This window comes from Bipolaris zeicola (genome assembly GCF_000523435.1).
Source record: "Bipolaris zeicola 26-R-13 unplaced genomic scaffold scaffold_2, whole genome shotgun sequence".
Classification (NCBI taxonomy): domain Eukaryota; kingdom Fungi; phylum Ascomycota; class Dothideomycetes; order Pleosporales; family Pleosporaceae; genus Bipolaris; species Bipolaris zeicola.
In genome coordinates this window covers 390431-403753 of record NW_006912051.1, presented here as the reverse complement: position 1 = coordinate 403753, position 13323 = coordinate 390431, and the positions used below count along the sequence as shown (strand labels likewise).

At 49.8% G+C, this 13323-nt stretch overlaps 5 protein-coding genes across 5 annotated transcripts; 1 reads left to right on the top strand and 4 right to left on the bottom strand.

Annotated features, from left to right (window-relative positions):
- Positions 1–1403: 1403 nt before the first annotated feature.
- COCCADRAFT_21776 (uncharacterized protein) lies at positions 1404–2967 on the top strand (the record flags this gene model as incomplete). The annotated part of the gene is made up of 2 exons (XM_007708497.1): positions 1404–1510; positions 1563–2967. The coding sequence occupies 2 exons, from the start codon at positions 1404–1406 to the stop codon at positions 2965–2967; spliced, it is 1512 nt and encodes a 503-aa protein (XP_007706687.1).
- An 897-nt stretch (positions 2968–3864) lies between these two features.
- Positions 3865–4126, bottom strand: COCCADRAFT_32089 (uncharacterized protein; the record flags this gene model as incomplete). Its single annotated transcript, XM_007708544.1, has 2 exons — positions 3865–4032; positions 4094–4126. The coding sequence occupies 2 exons, from the start codon at positions 4124–4126 to the stop codon at positions 3865–3867; spliced, it is 201 nt and encodes a 66-aa protein (XP_007706734.1).
- Positions 4127–6095: 1969 nt separating this feature from the next.
- Positions 6096–8812, bottom strand: COCCADRAFT_460 (uncharacterized protein; the record flags this gene model as incomplete). Its single annotated transcript, XM_007708473.1, has 4 exons — positions 6096–7085; positions 7239–7925; positions 7986–8388; positions 8448–8812. The coding sequence occupies 4 exons, from the start codon at positions 8810–8812 to the stop codon at positions 6096–6098; spliced, it is 2445 nt and encodes an 814-aa protein (XP_007706663.1).
- Positions 8813–9426: 614 nt separating this feature from the next.
- On the bottom strand, positions 9427–10424 carry COCCADRAFT_32087 (uncharacterized protein; the record flags this gene model as incomplete). Its single annotated transcript, XM_007708543.1, has 2 exons — positions 9427–9707; positions 9773–10424. The coding sequence occupies 2 exons, from the start codon at positions 10422–10424 to the stop codon at positions 9427–9429; spliced, it is 933 nt and encodes a 310-aa protein (XP_007706733.1).
- A 254-nt stretch (positions 10425–10678) lies between these two features.
- On the bottom strand, positions 10679–11188 carry COCCADRAFT_81707 (uncharacterized protein; the record flags this gene model as incomplete). Its single annotated transcript, XM_007708621.1, has 2 exons — positions 10679–10774; positions 10829–11188. 2 exons carry the CDS (start codon positions 11186–11188, stop codon positions 10679–10681), a joined length of 456 nt encoding a protein of 151 aa, XP_007706811.1.
- Between the last annotated feature and the right edge of the window lie 2135 nt (positions 11189–13323).

The following is a 13323-nucleotide window of genomic DNA, read 5'->3' as shown; positions in this document are numbered from 1 at the left end:
TACGTGTTTACGCGGTCAATTTACTATACAAATCGTGTGGGTTGATGAAATTGACGTTGAGCTGGTGGTTGACGTTGAGCTGGGTAGGGCCTAGTTCGGAAGAACTAGGCACGTGGGGCGAGTAGGAGCATTTCGTGTTTCCTCCGTGTCATATCGGCATCGGGTGTTGCCGCTGGCTGGGCTATTCTGAGACTCGATTTTGAGACGAGGCTGGGCCTCTTGATGTCTTCTAATCTGTTGAGGCTATCGGTGTATGGGGGATGCTCATGTACCCACTTGCTACGTTGAGAGTTGTGAATCAGCCTACACAGCATACCTGCAATTACAATGACCCACTGTACTATTCACAGATCTTGGAAGCCAGATACCTATGTCCATTTTCTGTGAGACGCAAGTCTTAGTCAAGTGTGTATTGGGTCAGGTTTCTGGTGCAATATGGACGGTACGCGCTAAAAGTAACCTGATTCTGATCTAGCCATTGCATGGTTGCTGTATACTAGACTAGCCATCGCCTATGATGCAAAAGACTTGAGACAAGTCACATGCACTCTGCTACCGACCTAGCTAGAAGAAGCATGTACATATTCTGTACCCTGTGTATTCGAAAGATGTCCAAGTTTCACCATAAAACCAATCAGCATTGCATGCATACACACCTGTTCGTTACATAAGAAGAATAGAAATGCGTAGTATTCCCGGCCTGTCGGATCGCATACCATCTTCTATTAATACGCTTGAACCTGGAAGACTTCTGGACGTTTGACGCCATTTGCTTTGCCAGATGGTGGCGAGGCTGGTGCCGTGGGTGTGTGGAGGTTGATCATGCTCCTTTGCCTTCCCCACCAAGACTCGCCACCTCTTGGTCACATTGTTGGCGACAGCAACCCCCCAAGGTGTGTGTGTGTGTGTGTGTGCACCATGGAGGCCAAGCTCAATCCTTGTGCATTTTTACTTGGACACTATAGCTATACGCCGTTCTTTTGACAGTCGGCAGGAAAATGGCGCGGAGAACGAGTGGCCCATAGCGCGCCCAAACTCTATAAGCGGCAGCTCAGCCACCGAAACGCGTCGCAAGGGTGCTTGACCTGCCGCCGCCCCTACCGAGCCTTTGCGACGTTTCGGCTTAAGCGGGCCTTCATTCAGGGACACCAGCCTTCACAGTACACACAATTCTTCCTCCCTCTTCTCAGGCTCTCCCATGCTTGACCCCCTTCCCGATTGCCATCTACCCGGGAGCCATGTGAGGCCCGTTGTCTGCCGTCGATCGTCATAAGCCTAGTCTCATCATCAACGTCGTATCGCAATTCAACTTTCACGTTATACCCGCTGGTCGGAACACGTCTTCCTGACGCCTCCGTCTCCGCGTAAACTGTGACTTTGCTGTTACGCCCCCTGCCATCGCGATGCCGTCGTTACTCGGGACCTCGCTGTTGGCGCGCCAGAACCCCCTGGACGACGCGAGGAACACCTTTTCGTCATGGGACAACTGCATGGCCAAATCCTACTGCAAGTGCGTAGAAGCGGCTCTCCTTGCCCGATTTCCCTTTGCTCACATACAACAGATGGCCAGTTATTGTCGGAATCATCATTGGTGGTCTCATCCTCTTCTCAGTGATTACTTGCATTGCGCGATGCATATGTTGCGGCGCTGAGTGCGCCTGCTGTTGCTTTAGATGCTGCGCTTCTTGCTGTGGCGGCGGTCGCCGAGGAAGCTCGCATCAGCGCATCAAGAGTGACTCTGGACGTCCATATCCTCCTCAATCGTATGGCCCACCGCCTCCTCAAGCGAACCCTTATGCGCAGGCGCATGCTGCCGCGCCACCTCCACCAGTCTTCAACCCGCGACTTGCAAACCAGCAGCAATACCAGTCCAACCCCATGCCCACCTTTACACCTGCCCCGCAACAAGAAAGACCGCAATATGCCACATTCGATTCATCCAAGCCTGCAGCAAACGAAGACTCCCTTCCAGCTATGCCGACGTGGAAGGAAGGTCGGGATGTGCACGTAGAGGTAGAGGAACAGCCAGTGCCGCAAAAGAAGGGAGACATGGAGTTGGACAGGCTAGATCGCAATGGTAGTGTGACAAGCGGATCCATGGGAGGCGTGGCAGCAGCAGCAGTACCTGGAGCAAGACGATCTCCTGGCCCGGGCAGGTCCCCAGTTTCGCCAGATTATGGATATCAACAAAACAACTCGTTTGTGAGCGATGCCCCATCTTACAACAACAACCAGGGACAGTATGGTCAGCCATATGGCCAGCAAGGTGGATATCGCCAGGGCTCGCCTGGACAGGGTCGATCTCCAGTGTATGGAGCCGGTGCAGGGTACGGCCAGCAGCAACAGCAACAGCCATATGGTCGACGTTCACCAGGACCATCCCAAGCATACGGTTCCCACGACCAGCAGAGCCAACAGAGTGATATACACGCACCGTACCAGGAACTGCCAACGTCCTACAACCAACCCCAGCAGTCATACAATCAACCACAATCATCTTACAACCAACCGCAGTCATACAACCAGTCAGCGCCCTACAACAACCACCAAGACACTTACGACCAACGAGACTACCCCGATGAGCCCACGCACAACTACTCATCCCAGGCACCCGCCTCCAACGCATACAACTACAACGCAAGCATAGCCCCCTCGTACCACACCTACGACCCAGCACCACCACCCGTGCAACCCCTACCCTCACCACCACCACCACAATCCTCGGGCCCCCCACCATCCCTCACCCCCGGCCGCCCCGCCCAAACAACCTCGCCGGTATCAGCGTACCCAGGCCAGAGATCCTACACTCCGGCTGCGGACACAGTAGCACCACCACAACAACAAGCACCGCCGCAGCCTTCGTACCGAGCTTTTACCCCCGGAGCTGAGACTCAGCAGCAGTCACAGCAGCAGCAGTATGGGGGCGTAGGCAGGAAACCAATGGATGGGTCATACAGGGATATATAAGAGGGTTTTGTGATGTGTACAAGTTTAGTTTTTTTTAGTTTTTTTTCTCTATGTTGTCTGAATATTCTGGTAAATCTTCTTCCTGATACCCACCCTTTTTTTTCTTCAACCTCTCAAGTGTGCTTTTTTTTCTTCTTTTCTTATATCTGTGAAGTTTAGTGGTGTGATCTCCCTTGTTTGTCATTTGTTGGGTAGTTGATGGGGCTTTTTTTTGTTGATTGGGTTTATTGGGGGAAAGTATGTGGCTGTTTCATTTTTTTTGGTGGCTTGTCGTGAAAGTTTAGTTTGGGTTAGTTTAGTGAGTTAGTAGTTAGGGCTAAGATTGAGGCGACGGCGTAGTTGGGAGACTTTGTAGACTAGAGATTCATAGTGTGGAGACTAGGAACCGCAAGTATCATGACTTCACAAAGATGAGCAAATTGAGTGAACTCGTAACGTGATTAAAGTAAGGTCCATTCGTACAAAGCTGGGGGTATCAATCTATGCGCAGGTGGAGCTATCAAGAAAAGAAAGAAAGCCACGTTCTCGACTTGCCACTCCCCCTTTGCATCCATCTTGTCGAGCTAGACCATACAATAAAAAAGTTAATACAGACGATCAGAAAAAAAGAGGTCGTTCGCTCGCTTCCATGCCATGATCATTACCACATCGTCCATCATCTTCCACTCCAAAGGGTATAACCGCTCTCTCAATACAGCGAAAAACAACAAAGGGAAAAGTAGTCCTTGGCCACGCCCATGACACGCACCGACCGTTCGAGTCCCAGCCGTCACGGTGGTTGTTGCGCGCTCAGGGTGCAGCCTCAGTAGTAGTACCCGTATCTTCTCAAGCGCCATGCTGACGGGGTAGAACGGTATCCGCGTCAGTCAAGCGGAAGAGAGGTACTGGGACGCAGGACTAGACTCTACTCGTGTGCGTTGTCCTCCTACGTCCGCCGCCGCCACGGCCGCAAGTCAGGCAGCTGATGATGATGCCGAAGAGCGAGACGATGGCGTTGATGATCGCCTTAAGACCAGCAGCGATGGCGTTGACAATGGCCATGATGCAGTTTCCGATGGTGCGGAACTAGAGTGGAATGTTAGTTTAGAGAGCTTGAGGGTGTATGTGAGAGCAGAAGTAGACGTACGATTGACTTGATGCAGGATACTACGGCACCCATGATTGCGGTGTTCTTATTGGAAGACGGCTAAGTGATGTTTGTTGTTTTTGTTGGCGGGATGGGTTGGGAGAGAAGAAGATTTGTTGTATAGGTATATGTGAGTGGTGTGTGTGGTATAGGATGGAGAAGAAGCAACAAACAAAGGTGGTGAAGGGAGCTTATATTGTGATTGTGTGAAGCCAGCATAGGCGGTTGCACAAACGCTACGTCACAAGCGTCCGTGCCTGGGTGCTTGCTGATGCTCGCTGTTCGCTTTCCGCATCTCATTTCTCGATAGTACGTACATACACCACACCTACTACACCGCAACCCAGCCTGCAGCAGCCGCAGCCCGCCCCTCCCATTCCCCTTTGGGGTGCATGGCATATCGCCCGCTAGTCAAATTTTCCGTCAAAGCCCATCATGGGCCTGCCAGCTGACTCTGGACCCGTTTCTGGCTCTGGGGCCTGCGAACCAACACACGCACAAGGACGCGCAAAAACGTCAGTGGGAAAGGCAGGTTTTGCATATGGACAAGGCGTGACGCAAGACATGGGATTGTCCCCTGCCTTGCACGCGTGAAGGTGGATCTACCGCCGCAACCTTAAACAGAGCATCGACGTCACTCTTGGTCCCTGAAACGGAAGCGATCGCTAACACCACCCCATCAACCACCCTGCCATCACACACGCTGTGCCCAAAGCAGGTAGCCCGACATTTACTCTCGCTACGCCCATATTGAATCGTTTGGCCAAATCAGCCTACCATTCAACACACCCACTCATCTCAAGCCTTAGTGCAATCACAATCTCCGCGTCTAGCCCTTCTACTTTTTTCTTATCCGGCAACGTTATACCGGCTGGGCTGCCAATATCCTCCAGAAGACGATACAACAAGTCAGGGTGACGTAGAAGCTGTGGCTCCCGCTCTCGAACCCATGGGTCTTCGCTTGTTCAACCCAGCGAGTGACGCCACAGATCCGAGCAAAGAAAATGCACGGGGCGGTTATCGGGAACAAGGTCTGACTTTTTAGCTTCAAAGGGACATGGGCATGAGAAGGGCCCCACCGCATTTTCGCGTTTCCCATGTCTCGATCGCGTTCGATCTTTTCTTTGGCAAGGGGAGTGATGCGCATGTTGTCATTGTCCCGTAAGCGGAAGTGAGTTTCTTTCAGACTGCACTCCAAACGATAACAGGTTGTTTTGGCTAAAGTCTGCTATCGTCATTTTAATTCCCCAAATCCCCAGGGTCGCCCTAGCTTTCCCGCCTCGAGCTTGTGGAAATTACGGTCGGTCCTGGTCAGCTGCTCTGCAACAACAATCCACTAGACAACCCGTTTTGGCCATGTTGGCGCGCTATGGGTGTGTTAGCGCTGGTGCTGGGTGGATTGATGTGGCTGGTGACGCCCGTTGGCAAGCTCGACACCGCTCATGGACTTGTGCACCACAGGTGGGTCTGGAGCCGAGGCCTTGTCCCGACGACATCACATATTCCCAGCCATGCCAGCACTATCGCATAGCCGTCTTGACCTCTTGTGCTCTTGTTTGTTGTGCTACACTCATTACGCATATGTCATAAACATGCCATGGCCAGCCTCCTAAATACAGTCCGGACACGATACCCGTTGTAATGTCATAGACCCGTGACTAATGACGTCTTGTTGAAGAACAGGAAGTCTTCCATTGTCCTTTCATCGCCATATACACTCCCAGCCGATAATACAGAAACTCTCATGTTCCTGACACTGGGTTGAGATACCAATGCTCTGGAGCTATAGTGTCCAGGGCTATAGCAAACAAGGCTTCGCTGCCAGCCTTGTCATCCACCTTGACACTGTTCCTACTTCAGAATGATCAAAAGCCGTTGTGAGAAAACGCGTTCGCATATTCCGTATATCGCTGCTGTAGTATGACCATACTGTTTCCATTAACGCGCTTCCCGACAAGATGGTGTCCCCGGGAGAGAGCGGGAGTGTACATCTCCCCACTATTCAATCTCTAGTCTTCGTCTCAAACTTTGTTCTAGAGATCGTCTTCAATCTAACCAGCGCCACATGCTCCACATGCTCCATTTCACCCCCGTCTGCATACCAATACAACAGGAGCGCGGGAGTATCCGATCGCTTGATCGAAGCCCCACAGGGACTTGGCTTTCCCTCGAGCTTCTCTACATGCCTTGGTCGAGGAACAAGACTAGTATCTCTCACGGCTCTGTGGCGTCTACTTCCTGTTGCGTCATTGAGGTCGTGCCCACTCCAGTTTGCACGCTGTAAGCGGGCTGCTCGTGGTAGTAAGCTCGAGTATGAGGCTTGTGATTGGAAGCTGCCTGTTCTGCTGCGCTGTAGCAGAGATCTCGGCGAATCTGAGACTAAAGTGCGATCTGAAGATAGTACTGGAGGGGATGGGTAAGGGATCTGGGAGATCTCCTCCATGAATTCGGTGTCTTCGTCTTCGATCTTGGCCACACGCTTTACTTGCTTTACTTCAAAGTATGGGGTTCTCGCGACACCGGTTATGATATCCTCTGGGTCTGGGCGCTTTCTCGATCGCGGAACATCTTGCTCTGCAAGAGCCATGTGCTCAAAATATTTCTTGCGGGTTGCAGTCCAACTCTTTGGCTTCATTTCTGTACGGTCTCGTGACATCGACATGTAGCTCGAAACAGCGCCAATGAAGATGAGTATCATGACTGCAATAGTCAAAAGGCCCTGGATAACAATGATGACGATCCCAATCACTGTCGCGGGAATGCGGGCGATACTGAAGCGCGGATCAAAGGCTGTAGAAAGTGTGGTTGTAGTAACCTTGCTGAAGCCGAGGAGATATATCGCTACTACATTTAGACATTGTCCTTCAAACGGCCGGAGGAGAATAAAAGTAACGAACGCAATGGTCTCGATTGCCAGTAGACCAAAGACCTGCACAGTAGGCTGCCTGGAAGCCCCAGCGAGAAACCCAGCTCGGAAGAACTCGTAGAAGAGCTAGATGACAAAGAACCACCATCGACTTTTTCGATAGCGAGATACAAGCCATCCAAACCTTGCTGTATACGCTTCATCGGAATGAATCGATGGCAAGTCCGTCGTGGCATGTATCCTCCACCACGGAATCGAGATGCTGCACCACGGTATCACCTTAGTTGTTTGATGCTTTGGTTCGTTGATCTGGTCTCGCTCGAAAACATATCCTCTGAGACGCAACCTGGAGAAGCAAGCGTACGCAGCAACGCTACCGAGTCCAAGCACCATAGTTACAAAGACTATGCAGGTGACAGCGACGGTTCCCGGTGACGCTGGCAAAGAAAACTGGTATATGCAGAGGAAACTTATCGTGAAAAAGCTGATGAAGATGGTGCGCAGTATTGTTACAACAATGTAGGCAAGATAGTGACAGCGAAAGTACCTGAGGCGATTCTGGCGTATAATGCGGAGACCGACCGATGTCTCGACGATTGCTTTCAGAGAGAGAATTGAGATAATGGCGCATGCGGATAGGAACAGAAGCCAGAGGAGCTCGGTCAGAAAGGCATTGCGGACTGGAATTCGCTGCGTCGCAAGTGTGCCTGCAAACCCAGAGTAGTCGCCCGGAAGTGGTAATTCAGGCTTGACTTGCTTTCCGGAGTACTTGAATCCGCCGTTAATATCGGTTAGGTAACGCTTGTTGACAGTGTTCTGGAAACCGAGCTCGGTAGGTAGAGTATCTCGTCCATATATCCGATGAATATCGACTCCTCCAATATACGGATCGCTTTGAGCTGCACCAGCAACATGATTCCGTACCCCATCCCCCTCTTTCACACCAACAAACCCATCAATCATACTCTGCATCGGCTCATAGTATATCATTCCCCCCACTCAAGCATAATTGCTCCAAAAAGCCACCAGAACACTCGGCCAATCCATCTCAAGCGCCCCGCTGTAGAAAACATACTGCCACACGGAAAACACAACAGAAACCGACATGGAATGCGCATAATGACTCCGCATACCGAATACATCATCGCCACACGCAGCAGTGGCAAACGACGCCGCAATCGCTACAAGCGTGAAAACAGCTACAACAGTCCCAACGCAGTACTGCCGTCGAAACATCCACCCATTCGTAATCCCCGCTGCAAACAACCCAACCTCGCTTTCCGTCTTATTCGCAAACACCCGGATAACAACCTGGCCCTCGAAGTCCGGAATACCCAGTGCCACCTCCGGGATCCCTGCTACATCGGCCGGGCTAATCGGTATTATACCCGCGGCTTCGATGGGAGTTCCCGGTCGAACGGGACACGCGCTTTCCATTGCTTATTAGTAGTGTTATCGTGATAGGGAAACAAGGGGGGGTGGTTTTACCTCCAGATATTCGCGTCACACGGGTTGAAGGTGAGTGAGAAACGAGGCTCGCCGTATGCGAAGACGGCAATGTTGAGCATGACGTGGTCTTGTAGTGTCGTCTCGCCGCGTAGATGGAACATGATCGTCATGCTGTCTTTGTAGTACGCTGCGTCGAAGCGAGTGATGTTTATGGCGCTGTTGCTGAGGCAGTCTGTGTAGTCGGTTGTGTAGAGGGATGGCTGGCGGTCGTCTCGGACGAGGCTGCGGATGCCGTTGATTGTTGCGCGGACATATTCTATCGGTTTGGCAATGGTGAAGTCGCTAAATAGCGGGAGTAGTAGGTAGATTGGTAGCAGAAAGGTGGTGTTCTGTTGTATGCGCATGCTGGCATAGGTGGTGGTGTATTGAGATTGCGGAGTGTGTAAACTGTAAACTGTGGGCGAAAGCTTTATGAAAGCTGGGTAGTTTCTTGTATACATGCTTGTTTGTTTGCTGCAGTTTTATAGTTGCGTCTGGAAAAGTCTTAGTTCTTTGGCATGTTTATGGGCCGGCGTAGGAGAAAAGTGAGCAAACTCAATGCGGAGTGAAGGTACCATCGTTGGGATGGCATCAGGCCTCAATATAGGTTGTTCTGTCTGCAATAAGTCTATGAAAGCAGGAGCATTTCATCATTGTTTAGGGGCGTCTTCCAAGTTCTTTCCAGCCTACTCACTGTACAATGTTTGTTTAGCATTGGCAAACTCCGGCAACCCCATAGACCCCTAAGAAGAGCATATACTCAGAGAAGAACTTAGAAGGGTTTTCATGTTATGTGCGCAATAAAGCTCACGATTGATTCATGGCTTGACACAAAATTAAACGAATGTTGTTGAGACAGGAGTAGGTGCATTTCAAAACTCGCTCTTCGCTCTTGGGTATCTCATTGTGCGCATCCGATCACCGACTCTGCGCTACTGCGCTACCAAAATTTCCGTCATACTTTTTATCAATTTAATCGTCATTTGCCAAAAGTGCCTTTGGCTTTTACACACAACTCCCCCTTGATATTCTCAAGGGTCGCAATAATCTCCTGATGGGAAGCCTGTGGCTTCTTTGTGAGATCCTTCTTTGGTGATAGCCATCCCAACCAGCTCTTTGTAGGTTCAGACTCCGGCTCAGGCGGTGGTTCAGACTGTGGCAGATCAGGTTTGGAGAAAGCAGCGCGTATGACGTAGAAATCGAGGCTGTACGTAGGTTTCGCGTAGGTCAAGGAAAGGGAGTCGGGGCGATGGGCAGGTTCTGGGTGTTCTTGTCAGTGGGAAACCTGGGTGTGAAATGGGGTATGATTGCATCAATGTACATACCAATAAGTCCATCAGGACCCTTCGCCATCCTGGCAAAAATCTCCTCAAAGATAGTCGCTATAGCCCCTCCATGCGCGACGCCCGGCCAGCCAGTCAGTCCTCCTCCAATCCATACTACCGCTACCATCTCTCTGGTCTCGGCATTCCAAAATGCCCTCTGCACTCCTAATCCCCTTGCCCCACCCATAGCACCCAAGACGCCTTTCTTCCCGTCATTTTCCCTACCAAAATCTAAATCCAGCTCTAGCCATCCTTTGTAAGCTGATATCTTCCGACTTCCTGAAGCAGGTGCAGATGTCAATCCTGGTCCTGACCGGAGGGCAGTATCGGTGTGTAGGTTGTATGATTGCGATCGGAGTGATTGTACAATCTCCAGAGCGTCGACGTCGCGGCTGAGGGAATTAAGGATTAGGTCATCATCTGGCGATCCGGGCTCAGGAAGACCGAGGGGCGCAGCGAATTGACGGGCACCCAAACCAGTTGTTATTCCTAGAGCGAGGATGCTGGCGTACCACAGGTAGGACCAGCGGATGCGGGATTGGAGGGGAAGCTCGAGGACTTGGGCATTGCGGGGGTGGCGGATGAATTGGCGCGAAGCTCTGCAAGGCGCTGTGAAAGGAGTGCGATTGAGGAGAAAGCGCGCTCGAGACATTTTGTATTCTCAACTGCATATATCGCAGTCAGTGATAGATGGGACGGAACCTTGAGTTGGTGACAGGGATTAGTTCACCGAGGCTCAACTTTAGTGGCTTGGCACACCAGGTGCTCGACTTGCGAGCGGCATTATTCCGCCATACTACACATTTGGATGCATTGTTTTGGAAACAGCCATTGCAAGTATATACGGTCAATAAGCATTAAACGTTATCATTCCCTATACATATCGAACCACACTAATATAGATTATCACGATTGCTCCTTTTCTAGCTTTCCTGGTCGTTGTTTATCATCCACCAGTGTAATGTCCAATGCCCCTATGTCAACATCGTGGAACATACGAACCTACACAGTCTGTTAGCTACATTCTATCACCAACTAAACAAGCATACGGCATACATTCATACCCAGCAAATCGGGTCCAGTCTCTCCAAATCGCCACATTCTCGGATCAAACCAAACTGCGCTCCCACAGTTTGCACAAAACTTGTGCAAATTTCTTTTCATTCCAAAAGAATAGTCCCTTAGCATATCTTCACCGCTCTTTATGTGTAGCTGCGACCTCTCGGGATACACTAGCAAGTAGCCGTTGCGAGTGCAGATGCTGCAGTTGCACGATACGACCTTCCACTGGGGTAATGGTGGGGAGAGAAGGACCGAGTACTGTACAATACCGCAGTGGCAACTTGCCGCGTAGGTTTGACAGTTTTCCGGATCAAACTTGGGGAGAGACGGTTTGGTGCTTTGTGAGTCGGTCATGACGATGGCTGGTGGTGGTGCAAAGGTGGGGTTCAGAGAGTAGTTGAGAGTATAGCCAGTAAATCTCTCCTCAAGTGAAGCGCATACTACATATATTGCCTTCAATATAGGCACGAGGGCATAGACGGAACGGAAATCGCCGTTTTAGAAGGAAGCTATGCTCAAGACTGCGAGTGATTAGTAAAGAGGGGTGGTAGCCTTGGTTGCAAAAAGTCTCCGTCTCCGGAATCCGGCGAGCAAATGTCTCCGAGGCCGCCAGAAAGCAATCGAGGATGTATGGAGAATCATGAGAGTAGCAGGTTATGATGCTGTCATTAAGAATCCACCAGGGTCATGATCTAGCCAGCTTCTGCATAAGAACATCTTACTCGAGAAATTATTCGAAAGCTAGACGACTCTAAACAGACAAAAGATAATCTCGTTTGTTCATACAAAGTACAATCTAAAATTAAGTATCGCCTGAAATCACGTTACGATTCACACTATATAGTGGACTCTAACGAGGTTTCGTGCAAGAATAATTTCTGCAGTTACAGGTCACTACGTGTCAACTTTCGAATCTCTCACCCATTACAACACGCATGACCATAGTGGGAAGCAGCTTTAAATAGAAATTTCAAAAAGTGATTCATCGAGAACAAGATAATACGAGACATAATATAGAGATTGAAAATCTTCAAAGACATATACCCACTATGGACATTTCAATTAATTCACTGCCGCGACAGCCAGAAGTCCCCACAACAATCACTGTCCTGATCCCAGAAAAGCCCAATTTCCTACCCCAGCATTTATCCCCAATCATCATACTTACACAAACTTACCTCTTCACTGCGTCAGTCCCCCAATCTCGTCCGACCACCTCCTATATCTTGTAGAACCACATTTTCCCATCCACATTCCAAAAAACAGCTCGTACGACACCGCGCCTCCAAAATGCAAGAGGCAAGAAAAGACGGAAAAGGAATTCGGCAAGTTCCACCGTTTCCAGTTACGAACATCAGCCCACAAAATCCAACTCATTGCCTCAATTCCCACCGATTTCCACCCTCAGTCTTACATACCGATCCCGTGTCACCAGACCTACTGTCTGCGACTCGCAGAAAAAAACGCCAAAGGCGCACATTTCTTTGAGGTGCGATTGGTTGCATGGTATACGCGCTAGTGGAGCTGGGAGTCGCTGTTGTACGGCGGAGAAGAGGGCTTGAATGGGGCTGCTGGGCTTGTGTAATGTGAGAGCCATGAACTCCGATTCGTGTCTTAGGTCGGAGACGCTATTCTGGAGCGGGTGGTGGTATCCGGGGACTTGGGCTGGGTGGGTGGGTTGGTGTGAGGGTTGCTTGACTGTTTGTGGGAGCGGAGACGAGGGCTGTTGGAGTTAGGGTTTCATTGGGCATTTTGAGATTGTTCTCTGTCGAAGGTAGTAAATTTGGAAGAGAGATTCATAACGAAGTTTCGAAAGTCGGCGAAGGAGATACTATCCTCGGATAAGAAACGGGAAAATCCGTACGTCTTTCGTGTTGATATTGTGAAAGACGAGTGAAGAAAATTAGTGAAAAACAAACCACATTGGTCAGTGAAGGGCATTACCCAAGGACAAGACGTTGAGAAATTTCTACCAACATACAAAAGCGTCTCTTTCTACGCTACCTGTTGATTCTAAAGAAGTGACCATAACCCTCTTGGCTTGTATCTGAGATCACCTAACTACATGTGTTGCTTTACATCACTTATTACTTCAGCCGTTTAAGCTAAGAAAATTCTAAGAGACTCAAGAGCAGATGAATTATCACATATATTGAGTGTATGGTTTAACAGCAGCCAGTTCAATTGCAATGGCTTAAGTCTCACTAGAAACATCTCGTCGTTGTTCTTACAGAGTGCAATACGTTGCCATTATGTGCAAATATCCATATACTCTTTTTAACGGGTTTTAATATACATCTTGCTAAGCAGCTTAAATGTTCCTATACCATCATCATTCTGTCGTGTGGTAGAAATATGATAAGATCTCTGTGCGAGATCACCTGTCTCGCCAGTAATAAGATTTGAAAAGAAGCAGCCTAGAAGACCTCATGTTCAATTTTGCAACGCATACTGAAAGATGCTCAACTTAACATGTATCACCACCTCAC